The following is a 12,994-nucleotide window of genomic DNA, read 5'->3' as shown; positions in this document are numbered from 1 at the left end:
TACTACGCTGCGGTAAAAAACAATGACTTCTCGAATTTTGCAGGCAAATGGATGGAAATAGAAAACACTATCCTGAGTGAGGTGTCCCAGACCCAAAAAGATGAACATGGGATGTACTCGCTCATAATTGGTTTCTAGCCATAAATTAGGGCCACGGAGTCTACAATAGGTGAACCTAAAGAAGCTAAGTAAGAAGGTGAACCCAAGGAAAAACATATAGTTATCCTCTTGGCTAAGGGAAGTAGACCCAATTGCCGGGGAGAAAATTAGGATCTTGGGGGTGGGGTGGGATGGGGGTATGGGGAGATGGGGAGAGAAAAGGTAGAAGGGAAGGAGGGGGGATTTGGGGAATCAGGAGAATTGGGATAAAGGAAAGGTGGATAGGGGAGCACGGAACCACAATTCTTAGTTAAGGGAACCACTTTAGGGTGAGCAAGAGATTTGACCCTAGAGGGGCTCCCAAGTGCCCAACATGAGGTTCCCAGTTAGTTCCTTGGGTAGCTGAGGATTGGGAACCTGAAATGACCCTATCCGAGAGCAATACTGACGAATATCTTGCATATCATCATAGAACCTTCATCTGGTGATGGATGGAGACAGAGACAGAGACCCACACTGGAGCACTGGACTGAGCTCCCAAGGTCCCAATGAGCAGCAGAAGGAGGGAGAACATGAGCAAAGAAGTCGGGACCACGAGGCGTGCACCCACCCACTGAGACAGTGGAGCTGATCTACTGGGAGCTCACCAAGGCCAGCTGGACTGTGACCGAAAAAGCATGGGATAAAACCGGACTCTCTGAACATGGCGAACAATGAGGGCTAATGAGACGCCAAGGACAATGGCACGGGGTTTTGATCCTACTTAATGTGCTGGCTTTGTGGAAGCCTAGCCAGTTTGGATGTTCACCTTCCTAGATATGGACGGAGGGGGGAGGACCTAGGACTTACCACAGGGCAGGGAACCTGGACTGCTCTGTGGACTGGAGAGGGAGGGGGAGAGGAGTGGGGGGAGGGGTAGAAGGGTGGGAGGAGGGGGAGAAGGGTGGGAGGAGGGGGAGGGAAATGGGAGGCTGGGAGGAGGTGGAAACTTGTTTTTTGTTTATGTTTTTTTTCTTCTTTTCTTAATAAAAAAAATTATTAAAAAAAAAGAAGGGAAAAGGAAATAAAGCTCCATTATGTTCTCAGTATTTTTGCTGTGAAAAGTGAATGCATTTGGGGAGTAAACTACTCAGATTCCACCAGCAAGCATAGGTCGCAAAGACCAAGTTCTCTCCCACCTAGGTTTTTTTTTTTTTTTTTTTGTTTCCGGAAATTTCGTATCATACACAAATGTCAGTATTTATGCAGGTTTTGCCTCATTTTATTTTTTAATATGTATTCTCTACTCACCCTAGACATACCCATGCAAGTTTGTGTTATTTTAAAAACTGGTCATATACATTAGCTCTGTATGCATAGATGGTAATTTAAGAAGTAATTGCATTTTTGAACAAATCAGTATAGGAGAGGTCAAACAGATACAACACACATGCATGTGCTGGTACACACACACAAACACATAACACAAGCATTTGAGGGCAAACACCGCTGAGCCACGACACTGGGCCTGTGTGCTGTATTCAAACCAACCACTTCCAATGCGAACAAGAGCATGGCCGCAGTCACACAGCACTTCTTACCCGTGACCAGTTCTTCATCTTGTTAACTGGAAGAATTTATCTCTTTGCATGGTTCTCTCCCTGCGAGTCTCTCTCTCGCTACTCAGTTGTAACTGCTGACTTTCTAACCAGTCTGAGGAAGTGGTAAACGTCAAAACTTTTTCTTTTATGAGGCCACACTTGGTGCTTTCTGTTATTATCGAGATACGGGTGTCAGGATTCAACGTCCTTGCGTTTAAGTTATCTTGACTTTGCTCATGAATTCCTGGCTCTCTCCTCTGCTGGGGGCTCGACCTGACTAGCTGCCTCATATTGATGGCAACCTACCAAAACCCTGTAATGCGCTCAGCACAGGGTGGGGCACATCAGCGTTCTACCTCACAATTTAAGGAAGGCAGGGGGCTAGTTTTTGTTTTAAGATAAAAATCTTTTGACAAAACACAAACTCCCTAAAACTTCCTTTAAACCAAACAGCATTGTCACACCCGCACAAGCTCCTATTACTTACACAGCCAGATGACTCAAGATTACTTAACGTTTCTATTCAGAAGAACTTTGCTGGCCGGTAATCAGTACACCAGGCCTTCCCCCACCTTCCTTCGCTCTCCCCTGGGAGACTGACGTTTGGAGTACTAAGTTTATTAGAAAAAAGCCTCTGTGTTTTCTGCCGGAACTGTTTGTCCTGGGTTTTAGAAAAAGCCACTCTTAGTCATTTTTCAAGTTTATTCGCTGAGGTGGGGAAAGGAAGTGAACATGGCTTTTAGCCTCTGAGTCTTCAACTCAGAAACGGGGCATTTGTGAAAATAGGTTGTAAGTAGCCCAAGGACCGAGGACTCTGTTTATCAACGGACCTACAATGATATCCCTGTCACCCAGAGACAGGACTGGGGTGGGGGACACACAGGAGTCCTGACTTCTGGACGTTCCAGGGAGCAGTTTCAGCTTTTGCGCTTGACCCCATTAAAACGGGGCTTCTCCCTCCCTTTGGAGCAAAGCGTTCACTTTCTCTGTAAATTCAAAACGACCAAGCAAGTCTGTCCTAAACCCGACCGGGTCCCCGAGGTCAGCGAGCACGGGCTTGCACCCTCCCCAAACCTTTCGTACCCGGGGGGGGGGGGGGGGGGGGACCACACGGAGCGCGCCGCAGCGGGTGGGTTGGGTCTGCGCGGCGCCCAGCGGGGCCGTCCGTCTGTCCATCTGTCCATCTGTCTGTCAGTCCGCGGGCCGGGGTGGTGGAGCGCGCGGGAGGAGCGCGGCGGCGGCGGCCGGAGCGCGGGCGGCCGGGAGGGGGCGCGGCGGGTCCAGGAGGGAGGGAGGAGGGCGGCGGAGGCCTCGGAGTCGGAGAGGCAGCCGGGTCGCGCCGGGGTCCCGCGCGCCAGGCCTGGGGCCAAAGGAGCCACGGCTCTCGGGGCGGCACTGCGCCTCGGACTGGGAACTTGTCCCGCGAGCGTCTCCCGCAGCCGCCCGCGCCTCTTCCGGCCGCCGCTCCAGCTCCTTTCGCCGGCCGTGGCCGCCGCGCCGCTCTGCCTTACAAAGGAGGACGAATGAGGCAGGCGGCGGCGCGGTGCGGGCCCCCTCGGGCGGCGGGGATGGCGGCCGCCCCCGGCACCACCTAAGACGCCCCCGCGCGCCCAGCCTCGGCCCAGGCCCGAGCCCCGCAGGCGGCCGAGCGCTGCGTGTCGCCCGTGGCCCGCGAGGAGGCGGAGGAGCAGGGCGAGGCGCCGCCTTCCCCGCGCACTGCCGCGCGCCCTCGCCGTTGTCTGCGCTGCGCGCTGGACCAGTTTCGCGAAGTTGCCCGGGCCCCGCGCCGCCCAGATGTGCGACCTCATTGAGCCTCAGCCGAGCGAGAAGATCGGCAGGATGAAGAAGTTGAGGAGAACTTTGTCAGAGAGTTTCAGCCGCATCGGTGAGTGTGCTCCGCTGACCCTCACCCCACCCCACCCCCGTGGGCTGCCGGCTGTCCCCGGACTCTCTCCCTCGGCCCCGCGCCCCCACCCGTGCTCCGAGCACCAGCCAGGCAGCTGCCACCTCCAGGCGAGCTGCGGACCAGGGAGGGAGGGGGGGGATGTCGCTCGGAGAGCCGTTCCCTCTTCCCCAGGATCTGGGCTTCATTTGTGGACTGTCCCAAGCCTTGAATTTGGGTTCCTTCTCTCAGCCACTAGTATCTTTTGCACCAGCAGTGGACCGCGAGGGGACACCCAGTCCTCACCGCCATAGGGGTTCTGCGGCCACCCAGGTTATTTGTTATTTTTAAAGCTCTTTGGTATTAGGTGTTTAACTAGTAATTTAGCTTTGAGAATCGCTGAAACGTTGACGTGTGCCTGAAGCTATTTAACGTAGCCAAACCTAAAGGAAGTGGGACAGATACCTTGAGACCTTTTGTTCCCTACTTCGGGTCCTATAAATGGAGGTTTGGGTGATCAGTTCTTAGGACGCTGAACCTTCCAGCTGCTGTAGAGAAATGTGAGCTATGAAGTTGTGGGGACTCTATGAATCAGTCTCCTGAACTGCTGCAGTAGTACTGTTCAGAGTATTGTCTTTGAGAAAGAGCAACGGACTTAACAAAGAACAAACAACAACAAGATCAGGGAATGTTTAGGATACTTAAAAAGATAGATCCGTGTTCTAGGGAACAGCAAGAGGACAACAGTGTCATGTGGAATGGCTTTGTTAATCTTGAGGTTTACTGGCAGGAAGTGCGCCTCTTAACCTGGAGGTGTAGCTGCCTCCTAAACCGTCATAACTTTCTTTGACACAGGTAACTGTGCCAAGCAAGAGATTCCCACAGAGCCTCAGACAAACCTATCAGAGTGTCCAAGCGTACCTTCTGGCCTTTGGTTCGCTGTGATCATGTCCATGAAAGTGTTAATTAATCATAAACAAGCTAATTCCTTAAAACACTGATGTGCCAGTGACTGTCAGCTGTCTGTCCATGCATGCAAACTGTCTTCAAGTGAAAGTAAACATTTGGTCAAGCTTATTATTGTTAATATTAATTATTATTACCATTATTTTGGTCCAATTTGTTAATATTATTTCTGAGAACACTCAAAGTTATGTGTAGAAGCCAGATTAATCCAGCATTTCCATATTGTGTTTGAATGCACACAGACTCACTCTTGTGGATTAGGCATTCCAGTGTGGAGTCTTCTATTGAAATGAAGTTCGAAGCCCAGAGGAGTGGAGAGTGAGGTGTGCAGTCCTGTGCGTTATTCACAAGGATGTTTCCGTGCTGGGCCCAAATCACTGCCCATGCGGGTTCTGGAGTCCATTAGGGCCTGTTCTGAAGCGCATCAACTAGATATTTACTAATGCTAATGATTCCGTTGGAGCCCCTCCAGTTTTGTGTTAAATAATTCATTGCAGTTGAGTCTCAGTAAGAAACCAAGGGCATTAATAGAGAAATACTGTATATTTAAATAATTTTAGGGTTTGATGGCCAATCACTAAAATTTGGGGTAACTGCAATATTGGCAAATAGGTATTACAGTTAATTGGGCTTCCTAGATTATTGAGATTCAGTGATGGGAAAACTCCTTTTGAATCAAACTCTTCTCACAAATGCCTTCTATGATTATGTGGCGATTACATGCAGGCTTCAGGAAATAGTACAGCTATGTCGTGTATTGAAAGAGGACCTGTGACTCAGAAGAGTGGATCATACTGTGATATATTGTGAAAGAAATTATTGGTATTTTTAAGTGATTTTAATGTTGGGTGTGCACCAAAGCCAGGGTGTTTATTAGAAACAGCACTGCCGAACGCGTATTGTTCTCCTCTGCTTTTCTTCACACTCAGAGGCAGTGAACTTTGGTCATTCTGATGACCGAAGGAGTTTTTGAGGAGCTAAAGGCAATGGAATGAGAGTTTGTGCAGGGAATGTGGCCTGTGCATCAGATGGGGTTCCTGGAATTGCCAGTCTGAGCTCAGTGACCTTGGATAGGTTTCTCAACTTTTCTGAGTCTCAGTTTTCAATTTGTTTGTTGGCATTTAGTGAAATAACGATTCGATGTCTTGTGTGACGCGCAGTGTGGACTCAATAAATGTCTACACCGTGTTGTCGTCGTCAGGCCCAGACCATACTGGCGTGACTCTGTAGAAAGCAAGGAAAAGAGAAGCGCTGACAGATTTGTCCTATAGCAGCCGGAAATCGGGGTAGAATTGGACCAAGCTGGGCCTGGCCATCTCTTGTCCCGCTCGACTTGGGCAACCAGTAATCCACTTAAAGGCCTGCATTCTCATACATCATAGATGATGCTAACTGGTTACCATCTTCCCCAAACACAACTGATCTGAGATTACTATATTATAAAAGGTCAGATCAAACACATTGGGTTTCAAGCCACAGGGCTCTAAGTATGCCATCTGCTAGGCAATGACTCCAGTGTAGCTGGAGTTCCCGTATAAGACGAGTGTGATTGAATTCTACGGTCAACTGTCCATTTCACAGTGAGTGTTCACAGCTTCCTGCTCAGTGACGTCAGTGTGGTCACTATTTAGGAATCGCTATTCTTGTCTAATACGATTCCCTCCTGTTTCCCACTTAGGACTTTTAGGCTAGCTGAGCAGACAGGAGCTTCATTGTTAGATAGCTGAACTCTGCTACAGCCTGTCTTTCCCCTGGAATTTTTTTTTTCAAGACAGGGTTTATCTGTAGCTTTGGAGCCTGTCCTGGAACTCGCTATAGATCCGGCTGGCCTTGAACTCACAGAGATTCCCTGAGGTTTGCAGGGAGGTTCAGGCAGATGAAGGCTATGAGGTGTCTGTATGATTGGGTCCTATGACGTTCCTTCAAACATGTTTGGATTCTTCCCAGGAGAAAGGAAGTTTATGTTTGATATTTGAGAAGAACCCATGTATGCCATTTCTTTAAAGGATGTGGTGGGTGAAAAGAGGAAGCCGTGGTTTAGGCTGAATTCCTGTGGGTTTGTTGCCTTCTGCCAGAGGTGTACATTTCTAGATTTGATTGTCAGTGATGAGCCGCTCTGAGAAGAGGGAGAGATATAAAGTTAAAAGTTCAGACACACTCTTAACTGTTGTCCTGTATTCTTTCCCGAAGAAGCTATAAGAGATTTTAATTTGGGGCTGGGAGTTTATCTCAGTGGTAAGAGCTTTCCCAGGATGTGTGAGGCCCTGAGCTCAGTGCCTAGCATGAGAGAGGGGCGGGGTCAGAGGGGCTATCATTGGTAATGGAATCTGTGTTTATGATTCTTACATAGAAATACATATGGTTTTTATTTATGAAAACACTAGTGTATATCAAGTTATGAGGTTCTCTCTCTTTGCCTCTGAGGTAGATCTCGCTAACCCCACATATTACCGTGTGCCTTCTGGAGCTAGATTCTGCAGTTAGTGAACAGTGTGGCTGGAAGACAGGCTAGTGAATGGGCAGTCCCACCATTCAGTGGGAAATTCTGTAGTGCAGGTTAGCGAACCCGCCAGTGGAGGACACCGCAGAATCTTGCCTCTGTGCTTGGGGAGGAGTGGGAAGCCTTTTAGGAGCTGTGTCTGAACTGAGGACCAGATAGACTGTCTGATCATATTAAATGACTTCCTATTTATCCTTTTGTTAAGCCAGGGTAGCACAATCTGCCTGTTGTCCCACGATATCCTTGAGGACAATTGTGGTTTTACATTTACATAAATGATTAATGACAATCAGAGAATGTAATCAATAACAAGATGTTATGTGCATGTGTAGGTCAGAGTTTATCATCAGTGACTTGATAGCTATCTGGCAAGGACATCGTGGTCTTTGTTTTACTGTTAACTGCTTTTTAGGGCAAGGATGCAATACTTAGAGAAAACTGTGTCAGGTGTTAATCTAATAATGTAAGGTATCTGTTGAGTCTAAATCTGTTCTTCCCTGTGGCACACAGGGCCTGACCGTATCATTCAGCAGAGAGACCTTTGTTGCTTATCAAATACACCTATAATTTTTTCTTTATTCCCCCCTTTCTGTGTAATCTTAGACCCACCCTTTATAGTTAAGAATGGTGGGAAGCTGTCAGAACGAAGAAGGGAGCAGTGGGCTGGTGTGAATGTTTGAGAATCCCTCACCCCACTTCATTCTTTTCTCGCCTCCACTCCTTGTTTTCCAACCCTGATGGGACAGCGTCGGCTGCAGGACATCTTTGCTTGAGAAGACAGGTGTCTAAACTTCCAGCACTTTTGCAGTGGCCGCAGTAGATAAAATATTTTCGAAAGTTTGTCTTCTGAGTCACGCATCTGCAAGGCTCATGACGTGGCTTCTTCCCTCTTGCTAACTGATTGATGGATGAGCCGGAACTGTAATTATGTGCTCATATGGTACTTCGTGTCTGAAGGCAGTGCTAGTCTAAAATACTCATCCTTTTGAAAAGTGGAGAAATTTGTTTATGTTTGCGTCACTAATGTTTGGTAATGGCCTCGTCAGACAAGCATATTAGTTGAAAGACTCACCTTTGCTGGCTGGGCTTGAGAGTTTTGAGATTAGGAGTTACATTCTGGTGAAGATTAGCCAGTAGAGTCAGCTAGGGCCTTCTTCCTTTCCCTCTTTCAGGTTTAGTGTATGGTGACAATTCTGGGGTGAAAATATGCATGTGGCCGATTTCAGGAGCAGCCACTGAGGCCGGGACAAGGACCCTCCTTTCATTTTAATTCAGGGCAGCTTGTTACCTAGTGATGAAGGCGGGCAGTGTGTTTTCGGATGGAAGGGAAGACTAAGAACTAGGTGTCTTAGCTGCCTTGGTCAGCCTGCACCTGCTGGCTGAGCACCACGGCTACATTCTTCTGGACCTTTTACGAAGACGAATTTATGATCTAAAGCAGAGCAAGATCAAGATTGCTAGAAAGATTCAAGATTGCTAGAAAGCCAGGCATGGTGGCTCAAGCCTGTAATCCCAGCACTTGGAAAGCTGAAGCAGGAGGATTGCTGCTAGTTCCAGGCCGAACTGGGTTCCAGAATAAGACCTTGTCTCAAAAATCACATGGCAGTACACCACACCGGACACCACATAGCTACAGTATATAACTTTTTGCTAAGGAGTTTCTGCTTAGACTTACTAATTTCTCAGGATTTAATTGCCAGAATAATTTGCTTCTCATTGCTTTTATCAGAGCACGACCTCTCAAGCAATGGATACCCAAGCCTTTTCATCCAGGCTAGGACCATCCAGTATAGGCCTGTAAACACCTAGGCAGGATTTTGTAGATGTGAAACATTTCTGCAAGTGGTAGTGTCAGAGAAAGGAGCTATTTTGTGCTTTCTCATCTCTGTGAAACGTTGTAGCTACAGGACTTAATTAACCAGTATTTGACAACTATGTGCTGTATTCTTTCCTTTTTCTTTAGAGTCAGATCAAATTTCATTTCCAAGGTTAAGTGTATAGAAGATAAATCTGAGGTATTTGTTAGTTTCTGTGAAACATTTTCAAAAAATTCATCATGTTAAAATTTGAATTACGTCTCCTATCCCACACAGTGCTCATTTGATAATGCCTGGCTTTTTTATTACCACGCACAAACTTTCCTTTGCATTAAAATATCACTTTGAGCCGGGCGGTGGTGGCGCACGCCTTTAATCCCAGCACTCGGGAGGCAAAGGCAGGCGGATCTCTGTGAGTTCGAGACCAGCCTGGTCTACAAGAGCTAGTTCCAGGACAGGCTCCAAAACCACAGAGAAACCCTGTCTCGAAAAACCAAAAAAAAAAAAAAATATCACTTTGACACTGTGTGGAGTGTTTGTTATCCTCACAAGTGGCGTGGGAGGTCCACACAGCACACAGGAGGATACACAGAGGAAATTTGTTTGAGATTACTTTGTGTTCCTCTTATACTTCTATTAAAGCATGTTCTGCCGCAGAAGCGGTAGTGAAAGTCATGGGGGCTTCTCTTCCTTATTTCCAGGAATGCTTCATTTACATATTTATGAAAAGTCTTTCACAGACGCATGCTGCGCTGTTCCCGCCCTCATTTGCAGTTCTTGTATTTATATCATGGCACCGTTACTCAGATAGGGGCACAGTTTTGCTTTCTGAGATGAAAACATTGTCCTGCACCCCGTTTCTCCTTCCCGGGACTTAGATTCTCTTTGGGAGGCATCACAATAACAGTCTCCTTTCTCTTTCTTTTTTAGCTCTGAAGAAAGATGACAGCGCCTTTGACGAGGTAGGCCGAATCTCTTCCTCTCACGCAAAGGTGGATAGGTCCTAGGGGCCAACTTCGTGCTTAGAAACAGGAAAGATAACTTAAGAAACCGGGAAAAACCCATAAGTAATGAGAGACAACATTTGTTTCTTTTGTTACCCCATGTTAGTCTCCAGTCTCAAATAGTCATTTGAATGTTGTAGTAATCACCAGAGGTGTGTCTGAATCAGTAAACAAAAGACACATGCGGCCTTTGTGTTGCTGCCTTCCCTCTAATGGTGTAGCCTGAGGAGCCACACACACGCGTGTGTGGGGCCAGTCCAGAGCTGTGGGTAAGTCGGGCAGTAAGGCTCCTTTGCAGACCTTGCTGAATCAGGGCGTGATGTGCCGATGCCGCAGATTGTCTGCAACGCTCCCGAAGGAGGAGGTGACTTTTTCTGTTCCAGTTTCCCTGCTCTTTCGGGATCAGCTGGGTCTCTCTTCACTCGCTACAAAGTGGTAAAGAAAATGCCTACGTTCCTAGGTAACAAAGCATTCTGAATAGGATTTTAAAATTGTGCTTTCCTGAGCTGTTGTTACTGTTTCCAGGGCGTCGTCGAGGGAAATATTTCATGGGACACATATAAGGCCAGTCACGTGGATGTTATGAACGGGTTGTGCCGTGTCCGTTGTGTGTAGTTACATGTAAACAGAGATGTTTCTACACCTCGTGCTTACCCCACAGCCTCATGAATGCATAGAGTGGTTGGCATTGATTGTTTAACATGCTCAGATTCCATGAAAGGTGCTGGCAATCCTCCCCCCTCCACTGTAGTGAGGCAAGAACATATGTGCTCAGGGAATGTCCCTTTGGCCACGTGCTGGTCCTGTTCTACGGGGAGGGCCACTCAGGGCGAGCCTGCTGCAGGCCAGGATTTCTGGACGGGGCCAGCGCCATTTGTCTCTCATGATCTGTTGCTTCATCGCTGCACCTGTTCCAACTTTCCTGGTCCGCGCTCAATAAAGCAGGTTACTGAAGTCCAAAACAACTTTCCCAGACAGCGTTCCTGGACCATCCTCCTAAGATTAATTTCTCTAGTCTTGAAGGAAGAAAAGAAACTTTCCTTTTTCATCCTAGTAGATATTACTAGTTTCCCCTAAACCTGTATTTCTGGAATTTCTACCGTTTCGTTACTGAGATATCTGTTTTCAAGTGAGTATTTATTCAGGAGTCAAGAGTGAGACTATTGGGCACCTTTTCTTTCTTTATAAAGAAAAGCCTCCCCTGTAATTTATGGGAGTAATTTAAGTCTCCATAAAGAGAGACTTCAGGAAAGAGAGGAGGCTAAAACTCTTCCGTCCTGCTCTCCCGATATAACCACTGTTGAATATTCTTGCTTTTTCCTCCAGGTTTTAAAACCATAACCCATTATTATAGCCCTTTTCTCCTTTAAGCCATGGCGTATTTCTCCATGTCCTCATAGGCTCCTCCCGTCAGTGTACGGAATTAGAAAACAAAACAAACAAACGAACAAACAAAACAAACAAACCACCTCCTTTCTTGTATGGTGTTAGTCTGTTTCACAGCCGCGCGCGTACATTTGTGTAAACAAGCGCATAAGCGAGAGTCTGGACAGAGGAGTGTATAAGGATGTCACAGCTGCAAATAATCCTGTAATCTTATTCTGAAACTTCTGTAGAATCAGACGTTCTGCCGTTTGGGACAAAGTCATCACCAGCTCCCACACAGTATTTTCCTTCTTTCACAGCACAGAGGTTTGTTTGTTTTTTTCTTTTTTAACATTGTTAATCAGAAAGTCATAGAATGCTAGACCCAGAGGAGTGGCAGAAACCGTTACTTCTCCATCCTGGCATTTCGGCATTTCACAGATGAGCACATTATGATGCAGAGGGCCGGAGTAATTTTCAGCTCGTTAAGGAAAGCATAGGGTCTTGATCTAGGAGGGTAGGGGTGATGCAGGCGTGCCGGGGGCTGATGCTAGTGCACCTGCAGCTGAGCTACTGCTCCTCTCTGCACAGGTCTGCACAATGCTGGCAGCTTCCTTTCAGACGGCTTGAGTGGATTACATAAATTAATGTATATAAAGCTCTTAGAAGACTGTCTGGCGTGCTGGAACTGGCAGAGTGTGGATCATCTCTGCTGCTGTCACCAAGGGCATCTTCATTGATGTGCTAACTGTGGTGATCTACCCTCTTTAGTTGGAAGAGCTACAGGGGCGATGGAAGATTTCAATTAAAAATTAAGGCTATGGAGGAGATTTCATTTCAGATATACCACTAAAATTTCATGTAAGACTGTGTAATGATTTTCAAATTAAGATGGTGAGAGCACTATTTAAAATCCACCATTTTTTATCCTCTCCAAGTGGATGCCTCGCTCACCCTTGTCACCCTTGGGCACACTGCATGTGGCTCCCATTCAGTAAGGGTGCGTTAGAGTGAGCGACTGTCTGCTGCGGGAGCAGAGGGATGAGCTGAGACGGCAAGACTTCTATCGGCCACTGCTTAGCTACTCAGGCAGGTTCTTAATGTAGTCTTAGTCTTGGTCTTCTCATTTGTAAACCAGCAGTTAGACTGCACTCTTCAAAAGTGCTCTGGGCTCTAGTGTGGGATTCTAAGTAGCAAAGTTACCTCCGCCGGGGACTTTCATATGGAGGAAGTAGAGAGATGGCCCTGGCTCAATTCCCAGAACCCACATGGAAGCTCACCATTGTCTGTAATTGCAACTCCAGGAGTTCTGACACCTTCACACAGACACACATGCAGGCAAGACCACCAATGCATATAAAGAATAAAATAAATAATTTTAAAAAGTCTACTGGAATCTAAGAGGAGCTGGATATGTGCTCATATAGATGGGAAGTAACAGTTTTTTTGAGGATCATTTTCAGATTGTCTAGTAGAAGTTTTCTTGAATGTGTGGGTTCCTGGCTGTTTACCTCGCCTCATGTTGGCCTCATGTTCGAATCCGGTCTCTATAGTCTCCTGGAATTTATTTGAGTCTGGAGTCCGGCAGCTGGAGGGCTGGGTCAGTATCTTAGCTATGCGGCAAGGTGTGGCTGTTCTCTCCCGACTCGGAGTTTACAAGCTTCAGGCTCCTTATCAGAGGGAGCGCCAGAAAGTGCCTGGCCACAGGAGTGTGGGTGCTACTCCGAGATTAGTGTGAAGATTCCTTTCCGGTGTGTGGGAATGTTTGACCTTGAACGATG

At 47.2% G+C, this 12,994-nt stretch overlaps 1 protein-coding gene across 2 annotated transcripts in view; it reads left to right on the top strand.

The window, feature by feature from the left end:
- Positions 1–3,313: 3,313 nt before the first annotated feature.
- Positions 3,314–12,994, top strand: part of LOC121458907 (cyclin-dependent kinase 14) — a 530,655-nt gene continuing 520,974 nt past the window's right edge. For both annotated transcript variants that reach the window (XR_005975885.1, XM_041668286.1), the window contains exons 1-2: positions 3,314–3,564; positions 9,775–9,806. Coding sequence is in view for 1 of the 2 variants with exons in the window: in XM_041668286.1 (XP_041524220.1) it covers positions 3,474–3,564; positions 9,775–9,806 (123 nt within the window). In the remaining variant the exon portion in view is untranslated. The remainder of the gene's footprint in view (positions 3,565–9,774; positions 9,807–12,994) is intronic.

Source organism: Microtus oregoni, unplaced genomic scaffold, assembly GCF_018167655.1.
Source record: "Microtus oregoni isolate MIOR12 unplaced genomic scaffold, Mior012 000018F_ref0000195, whole genome shotgun sequence".
Classification (NCBI taxonomy): domain Eukaryota; kingdom Metazoa; phylum Chordata; class Mammalia; order Rodentia; family Cricetidae; genus Microtus; species Microtus oregoni.
The sequence above is the reverse complement of the archived record's forward strand: the minus strand, read 5'-3'. Positions and strand labels throughout refer to the sequence as shown.